General features: G+C 48.6%; 1 protein-coding gene across 1 annotated transcript in view; it reads right to left on the reverse strand.

The window, feature by feature from the left end:
* Positions 1–12,996, reverse strand: part of LOC130375442 (nuclear transcription factor Y subunit gamma-like) — a 15,850-nt gene extending 2,854 nt beyond the window's left edge. The window contains exons 1-5 of the mRNA XM_056582367.1: positions 12,185–12,996; positions 3,826–3,932; positions 3,655–3,726; positions 2,476–2,589; positions 1,122–1,216 (exon numbers count right to left, since the gene is read on the reverse strand). Of these exons, the coding sequence (XP_056438342.1) occupies positions 1,122–1,216; positions 2,476–2,589; positions 3,655–3,726; positions 3,826–3,924 (380 nt within the window). The 5' untranslated portion in view covers positions 3,925–3,932; positions 12,185–12,996. The remainder of the gene's footprint in view (positions 1–1,121; positions 1,217–2,475; positions 2,590–3,654; positions 3,727–3,825; positions 3,933–12,184) is intronic.
* Between the last annotated feature and the right edge of the window lie 403 nt (positions 12,997–13,399).

Consider the following 13,399-nt stretch of genomic DNA (forward strand, 5'->3'; position numbering starts at 1 on the left):
TTAGACCCAGGTATGGTTATTCCCAAAGGACACCACTACACTATATCATTCATTCTTTGTCACGTTGTAGCACTTTTTTATAATGTAAACAAAGTATGATGAGAAGATAACTCAATGTTATCACATACCACAAATTATATGCCATGATTTTTCTTTAGAACGTAGCATTTAACTGAACTAACCGTGGTTGAGATATCTAGATACATACTGATATAGTTTCAAATGGCCCAGGGCTATGGTGATAAGAGTCAGCTGCACTCTTCCGTCACATCGGTGAATCAGTGATTCACTGATTGGTCCAGCAACAATAACTTAATAGCTTCTGAGATGGAAGTGACACAGGGTTCTTGTACAGAGGGTTTGATGGGGTCGGAGGAACAAGGGTGAATGTTCCTAACATGGACACTCTGTAGGCCTTGTTCTCTTGCACTTAGACCTCCTGCTGTTGGTTGTTGCCCTTCTGGCATTGGTTCTAGAACTTTTACCATTGGTACTAGACCTCCTGCCATCAGTCCCAGAGCTGCTGCAACGGTGGAACACGGCTCGGCCCGGGTCGTGACGCGCAGTCGCTGTCTCTCCATCACCAGAAGCATAAACACCCCTCTCCCAGCTCCTTCAGGACACAGCTGAGAGTGTAGGATGTTTACACTCCAGTAGACGGTAACCATGACGAGGCCCCTCACTTCCACCCTCCTCTCACACACTATTGAAATCTGTTGTTTTAGGCTTAAAGAGGAAGCCATCGATCTTTCGCTTGCGTCGACAGGAAGTAGTCTGTGCTCACGCAGTCAAAGTGCAACTGCTTTGTGAGGAAGTGGTTGTTGCTGGAGAGGATCCACATACCGCATCGGTAGTGGTGGGGGGGGGGGGGGGTTTTCATTGGTTGACGGGGCAACAAGAAGCTGCAAACATCCGACTGAAAGCCTTAAAGGGTCAGAATGCAGCTTCCAGTCAAGGATGTTTACAGCACCTCCAAGCTGCCATCAGTGAAACTGCATCCATGATAATCACACACACACACACACACACACACCACACACACACACACACACACACCAACCACACACACACACACACACACACACCACACACACACACACACACACACACACACCACCCACCTGGCGTTTGGGGGCTTGAGGTCATCCCTGGGCACAATGTCAATCAGGAAGTCAAACTGGTCAAACTTTGTTATTGCCATGGCGATGTCGTTCCTCTGTAGGGAAACACAGAATGAAAGGTGTTTGGTTAGGTGCTGAAGTTGACCAGCGTTGTAAGCACCAATAGATGTCGTTTTCTAAATATAGTCAACTACATGAGCTGGCACACGCCAGCGTGGCTCATCACTTTCTCCTAAAATAACCCACAACAAAATGTCATGAATCAAACCAACGCCGGGCGTTCATTTGAACGAGACATGTCTCCTCGCCTGTCACCAGGAACCACTGTAGGCCTCCAACCCTCTACTCCCCCTCCCCCATTTTCCACAGGATATTGGCTTTCAGGATCCCCCCCCCCATTGTAGCACGTTCCTCTATCACAATCTATTTATAAACACTTGATTAATGTAACACCGGGTCAGATCCACACTTTCTCTATTGATGAGCGTTGCCATGGTGACCCCAATCAGCATGGCTCCGGGCACAATGGGGTCCGGGCTCTGTGTGTGCGTGTGCGTGTGCACGCGTGTGTGTGACGCAACATCACACATGCATGGGGCACATACGTCACGCCTCGCGCACCATCTGTGGTGTTAGATGTAATTAACGTGCTGCGGTTGCGCTGCAAGAAGTACCAAGGTTCTATTTAAATTGTGCGCCGCAGTTTAACCGCGAGAAAAAGGGTTTAGTCTAAAAACCTCCAAAAGACATACAAGGAGAAGTAAGTTAGGATAACAGTTAAAAACTAAGACACCGGGATGATTAAAGAATTCCTGGACTGCATTTAGTCTTTCTTAGGCAGTATCATTTGTGCGCCCCCCCCCACACACACACACACACCCTTCTGGAGGTATGTGAGAGGAGAAGCCGGGTTGGCGTCTCTGATGTTCTGCCACACAGCTTGCCCCTCATGACATCCAGGTGTGACAACCCCTCCCCCAGCGGCCCACACTCAGCGTCACCCCTCTGTCCTATTACCCCTAACCTCATTCCAGGGCGCTCACTATTTAGCCCTGGCAGCAGAGCCAACCAAATGGCCCTGGAGGGAGAAATGGGTCACCAGCGCTCCCACCCGGAATTACTTTCAAGCTTGATGCAGGGAGGGAGGGAGGGAGGGAGAGAGGGAGACAGAGACACAGGGAGGTAGGTAGACAGAGATTGCGCCAGATTGAGAGTTCCTGAACGGTTAGAATGCGGCCTCAGATCATACACAGATAATTATATGTCTGTGTGCCTGTCTGTCTGTACGTGTTTGAGTGTTTGTCTGTCAGCGAGTGTGCATGCCTCCGTGTGTGTGTGTGTGCCCGTGGGTCACCTGCAGGGTGCGTCTCTTGTTGTCCTCGGTGTGGATCCAGGCTCTCAGAGTGAGCTCTGTGATGAAGATCTGGGCTGCCTTGGCGAACAGCACCGGAGCCTCAGCGCTGATCATCTGGACACAGGGCACCACAGCTGGGTTAGTCTCACACACAGGAACCCACTCCCCCCCACCGCCTCGTCTGACACCATCACAGAGGGAACACTCATCGGTAGAATCATAATAATTAGCTAGAATGCTGGTATGGTTTGGCAGAGGAATCAACCAACCTCATAATATTGAACTGGATCTACACTATCGCAAACACACACACCCTCAGTGCATCACACACTGCTCAACAACATTCTCAAAAACAGGCGCACACACAAACAGCTGCTACCGTGTCAAACATCTTGTTTTTTATATGTTGTTAGTGATCCTTTGATCTCTTTAAGCTGTCCTTTGTCCTGACACACACACAAACACACACATACACACACCCCTCTGGTGAAAAACCACTCCTGCATGTCCCTTTAATTGACTACTTGAACGGTAATGACATCCTCGCATTTTGTTGGGGGTGCCATCTCCTCGGGTTCCACTCATTAGGAGAGCGATTAGGCTAGCGACCGCATCTACAATCCACGCCTGCAAGACCCACGTTAGTGAATACATTATTCATGAGAAAAACTTTTTATTTTGCTCTTTTTAGTGCACCTTCATCATTTCTACACACAACAGCATCTCTCTTCGGCATCCCCGACCTCCCTTGCGAGAGATATTGATCGGTAGGGGTGCGTGGGCAGACATTTTGTGCCGCAGGCCTCCCCTCGACCTGCCCCAGCGCTAAGAAGCTACTTCGAATTATTCACCGACGCAGTGAGGCTTGGCAGTCACCTCTGATGGTGACACGGCGTGACACATGCCATCACCCCCCCACACGTGTGAAATACATCGGCACTACTGACTTTAACATACATTTACACACACCTTTTTTTGAAGCTTTGGCCTTTATTGTTTTTACATTAGCCCCTTATTTTGACCATGACTCCCATGTTATGTTGACTTTAATCCATGTAAAGGGCTTTCAGAAAGGGGATTCACAATTTGTTCTTGCATACATATTTGCAATGTATTCTTACACCATGTAAATCCATGATAGGTCTAATTCTCTGTCTGGTGTGCTGTGACTCGGTTTACCTTGACGTCTTCGTCGAGCTTCATGATCTTTTTGATGCGGGCGAGAGGCAACTCCTGCACGCGAAAATCCTTCTGAAACAGAGCCATGGGGGGTCAAATCATGTCGCACAAACATAGCAGCAGCGTGTGGTGTGTGTGTGTGTGTGTGTGTGTAAAAGGAAGTAGGCGTACCACAGTGAGGTTGCGGATCTCCTCCATGACGCGGGGCCAGAAGGACTGCAGGGTCTGCTGGGCATCGGTGCCCCCGGCTCCAAACGCATCGGCAGACATCCTCTACTCTGCTGGAGGAAAGAGTCCATCGTTAGTACAAACAGCCTGTCAGGCCACAAGTTCCTTATCCAACATCCCTCGCGGCGAGAATACATGCTCCTGTCATTGAGGAGCAGGAGGTGGTCAGACCTCTCCCTCAGAGATGTTGTCACAGGCAATGAATGATGAAGATCCTTAGAGATCGAAACCTCGTCAATAAATCCTCTTCTGGAGCATTTAAACAGTGTGCAGACCCTCCTTTTTTCTCATATTCAATGCTATTGTTCAGCACCAGGTAAAGCCAATCCCACACATGCTCAACGGCACCTTTGCCAAGGCACCCGATCAAGGCATCTGATCCCAGATGGACGGGTGAAGGGAGGTGGTTCATGGCGTGGTCCAATATTAGAATACACTGGGATCTAAAGAAGGCCCCTGCCAGCGTCCACCTATGCCTGACGGAGCGACAGGCCGGCTGCACGCTGGAGAGCATCTCCGTCACCCTCAGACGGGGCAATTCAGGCAACTACGTCAGGGAGGGTTGTGGCTCTGTGTGTCCGTCTTTCCCTCTCCCATCCAAACTGCTGAATAATTTTTGACAGCACTGGTAAAATGGTTTATACTAAAAAAAAAATCCACACACACACACACACACACACACACACACCTCTCTCTGAAGACTAGAGGGAGTTTGAAATAGGAACCAGCAGGTTACTATGGCATGTGAGGAATCTGCTCTGGGAATATCAGCATGCCTGCCTGAACAAGCAGAGTGCTAGAGAGGCTACGGGCTGCTCTCTCTCACCCCCTTCACTGTGTGCGAGTGTGTGTTTACATGCTTGTGTGTCCCCTACCTTTCCAGCAAGAGACTGAAGCATGAACAAGAGCTCTTGAGAACTACTGCCTGTGTGTGTGCGTCTGTGCGTGTTTTATGACTGCCAAAGGCTTTGACAGGGGGTGGTAAGAAATTGACAGGGGCTCAGTCAGAGTGGTGTAAAACCAGTTATGTGGGTCAACTGAGAGAGAGAGAGAGAGAGAGAGAGAGAGAGAGAGAGAGAGAGAGAGAGAGAGAGAGAGAGAGAGAGAGAGAGAGAGAGAGAGAGAGAGAGAGAGAGAGAGAGAGAGAGAGAGAGAGAGAGACCAGTTTGGCAAAGCATGGATGTCTCCGGCTCTACTCTAGTTTACCGACTACGATATTGGTACAAAAGACAAAAGTGTCGATTCAAAAATCCAGAGATCCATCCCCCACCCATTAAATAACATGCAGAGAAGGCTGCATGCCGCATACCCCAGGCTGTCAATCACTTTCAAACTGAAAGTAGCCTAAATCGATGAAAGCAAATGGCAGTGGAAGGGGGACAGCTTGATGAAAATCAATGGCGGACGCGCTAGTACTGTGTGTGTCGGGCCAGTGAGTGACCTTGACAACAGCTCCCCACCGGAGTCCAGTGGCGTTTCAAGGTTGATGGAAACCCTGCAGTCACGAGAACAATCCCAGCATTCCACTGGGCAGAAAGGGTTTATGGGAAACTGGGTCCTCTGCCTCGTACCCGAGTGCCGCGTGCTTTTCACGCAGCTCTCCCTACCCCGCCTCTTTAAGCGACTTAATGTAGGGAGAAATAGGTTGCAGTGAAAGACACAGCAGAACAATAGAAGTGGCAATAGAAGATGATAAAACAATTCAAACAATTCAAAGGTTTTGCATCAAGGTAATAGTAGACTGGTCTGTCGTTTTTCCAGTAAAAGATTTAATTTCCAACGTCAGCCATTTATCTTGTGATATATTGACACGGGGCAACTGTGGGGTTGAACCCAGTATATTGGCACACACAGACACACACACACTTTGTGACTTTCTCTGACTGGTAGGTCGATAAGGATGATAAGACAGTTAACACCATTGCAGGCGACTAATTGCCATGGCAACAGTGCAGGGGCCTCGAGGATATAGTGTACGGTACACTGAAGTAGGCAAAAACACACATAAATGTATAGTTATATTGTGCTATGTGCACCTGAACAAACTGCTCAATTCAATTCAATTTTATTTGTATAGCCCTTAATCACCATTAGTCTCAAAGGGCTTAACAGGCCAAATATTTATGACACCCCCCTTTACCCAAGCCCCCACACGGGCAAGAAAAAACTCCCTATTAGCAAGGAAGAAATCTTGAGAAGAAACGCATAGTAGGGGATCCCTTCTTCCAGGGATGGTCAGGAGTGCAATGGGTGCCACAATTGACATACAGGTAAATACATGCACATCATATTAAAATGATGAGGTCTTAATCTTATTAAGACCTCAAATTTGAATTTCACACAGACGCGCACATGCCTTCTGTGACCCCATTACCTTCAACCTAAATAGACAGGCAGTAATCTGGCTCCCAAATTTTTATATTTTCATATTCAAAAGAAGTGACATGATGAAGCAGCTCTCAGGAAGAGCTGGTCTGGAAGGTGAGCCACTGAAAAAAATATGATGAAAAGTGATACCGGGTATGACGGACGGACGGACCTGGCTACACAATAGATATATAGATGACAGGCCCCACCACATTGCGCCTCAAGCAAGCTAGATAGCGTCCTCTACCTCAATCGATACGGCCTATCAGCTTATCAAACTTGTCAATGGGCTGTGTGTGTGTGTGTGTGTGTGTGTGTGTGTGTGTGTGTGTGTGTGTGTGTGTGTGTGTGTCAGACATGTGAGAAGCAGAACAGAACGCCTGTCTCGGTCCAACACCTTCTATGGTCTGGGCCAAATGCTAGCCCCGTGAGCACCCCTGCCTGAGGCCTTCTTTACACAAGAGAAAGTATATATACTGCCGCCGCTACAAGCGAATAAATGTCAAGGTTGTGAGGTTTTACCTCGTTTAACAGCCAAAAGAGGTTGATGCAGAGTGGAGAGTCTTTATTTTTGATGCGTCCAAGCGAGTGTTAGTCTGGCCGTACGGACAGGCTGTGTGTGTGTGTGTGTGTTGTGTGTGTGGTGTGTGTGTTATGTGTATGTGTGTGTGTGTGTGGTGTGTGTGTGTGTGTGTGTGTGGTGTGTGTGTGGTGTGGTTGTGGTCGTGTGGTGTGTCGTGTCGTGTCGTGTGTGTGTGTGTGCCCTGAAGTTTTCAACCTGCAGGGCATGCATGTTTGCTGCATTGGTGCTAAGCTGCGGTGCTATATTAGGGTACATTGTGTTGTTCTATACAGTGCATCTGAACTCCTCTCCCCTTCCCTGCGGTTTCATTGTCCTTCCATGGGTCAGAGAGAGACGGCGGTGTTGGGTTTCCTGCTGAACGCTGTTCTCTGGGAGGTGCGCTCTCTGCTTCGTTGGCAGTGTCTGACAAGGCATTTATTTTCTTTCAGGTGATTCTCTCTCCCTCTGCTGAATAAGCAGTCATGCTCCCCCTGCTCAGCCGCGTCCAGTGCCTCACCCCCCTCCCACCCGAGCACATTGCATCAAGTAGCAGCATCCCCACCTCGCTCGCCCGCGCACCGGCCTCAACCTCTTCCCTGCTTCTCGGAAAAAGGTTCCTCCACCAGGGTATTGTGAACAGAGAGAACATGGAGTCAATGCCAGCAGCCGTATACATAAATGGACGAGTACAGGGACTCCCTTCGTTTACTGCATATTGCCCTTCGACAGCCAGGCATCTAGATGAGATAAAAGTTGCCGTATGAGTGCGAGCATCAGCTTGTCCTTAATGACGGAGGGCAGGTGACCACGACCTGGTGGGGTAGCAGTGGTCACCTTGCCCCTGTTGCTATGGCGCCAGGTCGGGGCGGGGCTGGGGGAAGTAACCCTTACAAATAAACAAACTAAAACAGAAATCAACTACTTGTTCTACTTGTTTGTTAGGGATTGGGACTTGAAAAATAGATGAACCAACATAACTGATCCGACTAATAGGTGACTCAGCGAATAGGTGACTAAACTTAACACTGAGCCTGGGTAGTGTTGTTTACTTAATAAACTTACCCAGACCTTAAATCAAGAACAAACTTCGATGGTGCTGAAGATATGACACGTGAGGAGGCAGGATATGCACTACAAAGATCATTCAAAAAACTATATTGTTAGCTATATTTTAAGGCAAACACAACACCTATTATTTTTTGATTGGTCTAGATATCCAAAATCATTATTGGTTTATCACATTGATTACAACTAAACTAATTTGTTGAATGAAGAGCGGTCCAAACGACTGTGATAAACATGTCTAATGAATGGCCTTTGATCTCCCCCTCTCTCCCCCCTCGTCTTCATTATCATAGCTGTCAAAACAGCGCATGGACGAGTGCCAAAGAACGACAAATAACTTTAGTCAACTCTCGCTTCCACAGAGGAAGGGCGATAGAAGGAACCGGAGAAGACCAGAAGAAAGAAAAGAATCGACTAGCTCATTTCCTGTCAAACGACCTCGATGTGACCTTCCGGTCGGTGGGCCTCCATGTCTGCTCTATCTAGCTAGCACATTATTGCGGTGACTACCAAAGTCAATTGGTCTACGGAGCAGGAACAGCAAACACCGTCCTACTCTAACTGTATAAGACCAGCAGAAGGGTTTTGTTTGGTACTGCTAATCAGGGTTTGAACGTGGCGCAACACACACCACCACACGTGTCCTCACAAAGCCTGGGTTTCAGCAGAACTTAGCTTAACCTGTCACAGTGCAGCACAACGAGCTCAGGAAGAGGTTATGAAACCCCGAGCGCTGCTCTATCTGAAGGGCACACAGTAAAGCAGAACCACTGTGTCACAACAGCAACGCTTCTCACATTCAAGACCGAAATGTGGGTATTTCTCCCTGCCAAAATCCATTACTCCAGTTAAAAACTAAATGCTACGGGTCACGTGTTGTAATGTTAAACAAGTGCGGGTGCGTAATGTTAACTATATGGAAATAAGGGACAAAAATCAGTAAAATAGTAACAAAATTAGGCAAGACGTAGGTAAAAAAGACTAGGACTTACAAGAGTAAAGAACACGCCATGGGGTATTTTTCCAACTGAAGTCCTGATTCATAAAGCGCCGTGTACATAAGTTTAACCAACAGTCATCGCCATTGCTCATTCATTGTTCTCCACCAAGTCAACACTTACCCACCAGAAGGGTAAAGTGTTGGCATGGCTACAGTACACCAGGTGAATGATCTACTTTAACAAAACATAAAAAAAACTAAGTTAGAGAAGTTAGATTCTGAGTCAGGAATTACACATTAACCACAGCCGGGCCATAAACCGGTACACTCTATAGAGAATACCACTGTACTCAAGTAGCCTTTGCTGTGCTGTAAAGAAAAACAAGTTTGCGCGGCTTTTGCACTAGAAAGACACAAAGGCCGTATCGCCGGGCCGGCTTTGACCTGCAACGAGGCCATGAGTCTGACCTTGTCTCAGTCCGCTAGAGTCAGAACAACCAAACGTCCCTGCAAACTTTGCCCTTGGTTCTGCTTCAAGCCAACTCCAGGAAGTGCTAGTCACTGATCCGCCAAGGTCACTCAACGAGAGGAGAGACAGACCATAGAGGGAGGAGGGAGGTTGAGTGGAGTGGAAAAAGAAAGTGGTCAGGGGACGGGGGGGTTGTGGGGGAGGTTAGAGGCCCTTGTCTTCAACTTTCACTGCAGCACCTGAGTGACCCCTGTCATGCTAGCAGTATGTACTGTCTGTGTACCTTTTGTTAGCAATAAATCAACTTTGACCACCTAGGTTTGTGTACTTTGTGTACTTAAGTTTACCCCTCATGCCCTCCCTCCCGGTGGCTCTTTCTCCCCCTCTCTTTGTACTCTCACCGCTCCCCTCTCGTCTCCCCCCGCCGCGGAGAGAGACTGCGGGAGGCGCGCTAACATTCCTGTGACCTTCATCCGATGCGAGGGCCTATTCTCTGTCGTCAAAGTGGGCTGGGCTTAAGGCAGCTACCTGCAGATTCCTCACTGGGGAAAAAACGGCTTAACCCCTACCCACCTCCCCCCGTTGGCTCTTAGCAGTGCCTCCATGGACGACGCACGCATCCATTAAACTACCATGGCAGCAAGGGCAAAGGGCCGCACATGACGCAGCTGTGGTCACCTTGGCCACCGGCTAGGAGACTACGCTACGCGGGTGTTGGTTTTTGCTATCCGTGCGTGTGGCTTGCAGTTGCTAATTTATTTATGCTTGTCGCCAGATGTGCCTATGGCGCAGGGTAAACCACAGATAATATTCAAATGTAATGCAGACACCCAGCCAACCTTCAGAACTGGCGGCAAGGGACTTCAACTTAAGAGTTATTTTTAGTCTCCCCCTCGCTCTCCCAAAAGGGTATTGGGTTTAGTCAGAGGAACTAGTGGAAACCTTCAATTAGGTAGGAGGGAAAAGGAGTTAAACGGAAAGAGGGAAGAGATGCCCTCGCAAGATTCTTTCACAAGACATCAGATCAAACCAGTGCACCCCCCTTCCTCCCCAGTCCCCATCCCTGAATGTGACAAGCTGGCATTCTGTGTCTTCCCAGGGTCGGACATTGCGGGGGGGAGGGGGTGTCCAGCTGCACATCGAAACCTTTGAAATCCACCATTACTAGATGAGGATGATGATTGAGGCACAAACAGAAAACAAACTTAGCAAGGACGGCATGGTACTCTGCATCACTGCATGTGCCAGATAAAAGAACAGGGTTTGAAACAGCAACACCTGGAGGTGAGAACAACCACAGACCTGAAGAAGAGAGGTTGATCGTCACAAAATACAAAGATACTTTATGACAAAAGCCACAAACAAACACAGCGAGTCGAAACAACTGAAACACACACACAAACAGTACACACAAACAGTACACACAAACAGTGTACACACACACACACACACACACACCACACACACCACACACACACACACACACACACACACACACACACACACCACCACACACACACACACACACACCCACACACACACACACACAATAAAATACAAAATCACCAACTAAATACTGATACAGATAACACAACTTGACATGACATAGTGTGTATTCACCAGCACAGGGGGCTCTGTGAAACACTAAGTCTGAGTGCCGGCCCCATCGATGCAGCGCCGAAGTGACACTTGAAGGACAAGTAAGGGGGCAATGAACACAAACCAACCACCGCTACAAGCTCCGACCGGAAAAACAACAGACAGAGAGAGCGGACTCGGATACAAACACCAGAGAACAGTCTGAGAAAGACAAACAGAACCTATCCAGCTCTGCATTTGCTACTTTGTCTCCGTCTGTTTGTCTTTGGGTTTGTTTTGCAGACTTACCCCCGTGTGTCCTTCATGGCGAGTGGTTTTGCCGTGTCAGGGTGGAGGGGGCGGGGGACCGGACAGAGCGGAACAAGAGAGCTGAACAAGACTCCTTGAGAGGAGAGTGAGAGGAGGAAAAATCAGGGGCTGACAAACTCTCTCCCGACCCCTCCACTTCCTGCAGCCCCCACCGCCTCTCGGCACTACACAAAAGGCATTCTTGCTCCACTCAACGCCATCCCAAAAAAAGAAGAAAAAAAAAAAAGAATACGCTCCAGCTTGGACACACAGCCTCCCCCCCCTCGGTACCCCTCCCCCCTTGTATCTATTACTCTCTTTTTACACATTGCCTTGTCTACTAGACCCCCCCAGCCCTCCCTTCCCTCTCCTTTCCCCAGTCAACCCACAGCCGTCACTCTCCTGTTGGAGTCCTCGGATGGTCCCACAGCAAAGTTGTATGTTTCTTGTCTCTTTTACCTCTATGGTGTGCCCCCCTCCCCATAACACTGCTCTGTGAGATGACCCCTGCAGCGTTAAGGCCGCTTTAAGAGGAAAGCCAAGAGGAGAGATTATAAATTAGAAAGCCAGCAAAGCAGCAGGCAATCAGCACAGCGCCACTCCCGAGTCCCGGACAAAATCTCCTTCAGCCTCCTTTCCCTTTAACTTTGAATAGTAGTCAATCTAGCCTGCTACATGGAACTAAACCCCGCCTCGGGCCCCAGCAACCGGCCCACTCTGACGCACTCCACCAATGACACAGAAAGGTCCTTGTGTCCCATTGGCTGCCACACCGACCCATCAGGGCTGACACGTCCTCCCAGCTCCTCCTACCTCCCGTCTGCCCAACCCCCTTTCACAGAGAGACAACTTCCTGTTCTAAGTTACCTTGAGCCGCAGGATAGGGGTCAGGGAAAAGAAAAGAGGAAGAGAGAGAACAGCAAAGAATAGAGACCCAAAGAGCAGATAAAGTTGTGGAAAGCGTCCGAGGGTGTGCGCGTGTGAAAGGGTAGCTGGTGTGGTGTCGTCTTGCCTCTGCATGGTGTCTCCTCTGGCGGCTCTCGCTTGACTCGCGGCAGGACGGAGAAGAAAGGAACCACAGGCTGCTCTCTGACAACTGCTCTCTGCTTATTTACAATGTCAAACTAAATGTCTCCCTCAGCCCCGCCTCCGCTCTGCTGCTACTGGCTGGCGGCCCGGTGATGCAGGCAGCCAGGCTGCACTACCACTGGCTGACAGAAGTGTCAAGATGGATGCCGCATGTTGCAGCCACATGATTTAGAAGTGCAAAGGCATACCGGGCAGACGCCGCTGTCTCATACGTGCGCGTGCACTCAAACGCACATTTTTGTCCTTGCTCTCTCATTCATCCTTGCTCACAGTCACAGGTAAACACCAACATTCAGCCTTTAGCAGGGCCGAGCACTGTATTAAATAGTTTGTTAGTGCGTATATTAACATTGAGAGTCAATATGCCTTAAGGGGTTGATGATTTATTTTTTAAGCCAAATTAGTCAACGAGCCAATTGAAGCCGTTTAACATTTACCATTACTCATGACTACATATCCTTCAACTTGTCAGACACAAACAGGCCATTTCAAAAGGTCTTTCGTAAAACAAACAAAAACCTTAGTGAGGTGACAATATCAACCAGGTAGCAATGCAAGAAAACAAACCATGTAATATTCTGTTCTGTTTGTGGGTAAACAAGATTGAGGAGATATGGGCGAAAGACTGAATACACAAAGCCATTGTTGTATGACCCCAATGTCATCACAAAACCATGTGTGCAATATGCTATAGCGTCCTTCTGGTAAGATGGCCACTGGTTAAGAAGGTGCGTTGCACTCAATGATACAAACATGGCCCTTCTTTCACTGGAACACAAGCGCAGGGTAACACATTAACGGTGCACTGCACAGGCATATTAAATAGTCAGGAATCATAAGACATAGGGGATGTGTATCTATGAATGTTCCCGAACAATAGCTTATAGTAAGGGACTGGTGCTGAGGATGGTGGAAGTGACCGTCAGCTTATCCTGCATGTAACTGCAAGTCCGTCCCCCGTCCCCCATAGGGAGAGAGAGCAAAGCTAGTCCATCAATGAGCACACTAGAGAGGTGATGGGGGGGATGGGAACGGGAAGGATGGATAAGGACGTAGAGGAGATCCACTACAGAACAGGAGGGATAGAACAAGAAGTGAAGAGACCTAGAGAAACAACTATTTTGGTGCAGGAACGAGA

The sequence above is a fragment of the Gadus chalcogrammus genome, chromosome 22 (assembly GCF_026213295.1).
Source record: "Gadus chalcogrammus isolate NIFS_2021 chromosome 22, NIFS_Gcha_1.0, whole genome shotgun sequence".
Classification (NCBI taxonomy): domain Eukaryota; kingdom Metazoa; phylum Chordata; class Actinopteri; order Gadiformes; family Gadidae; genus Gadus; species Gadus chalcogrammus.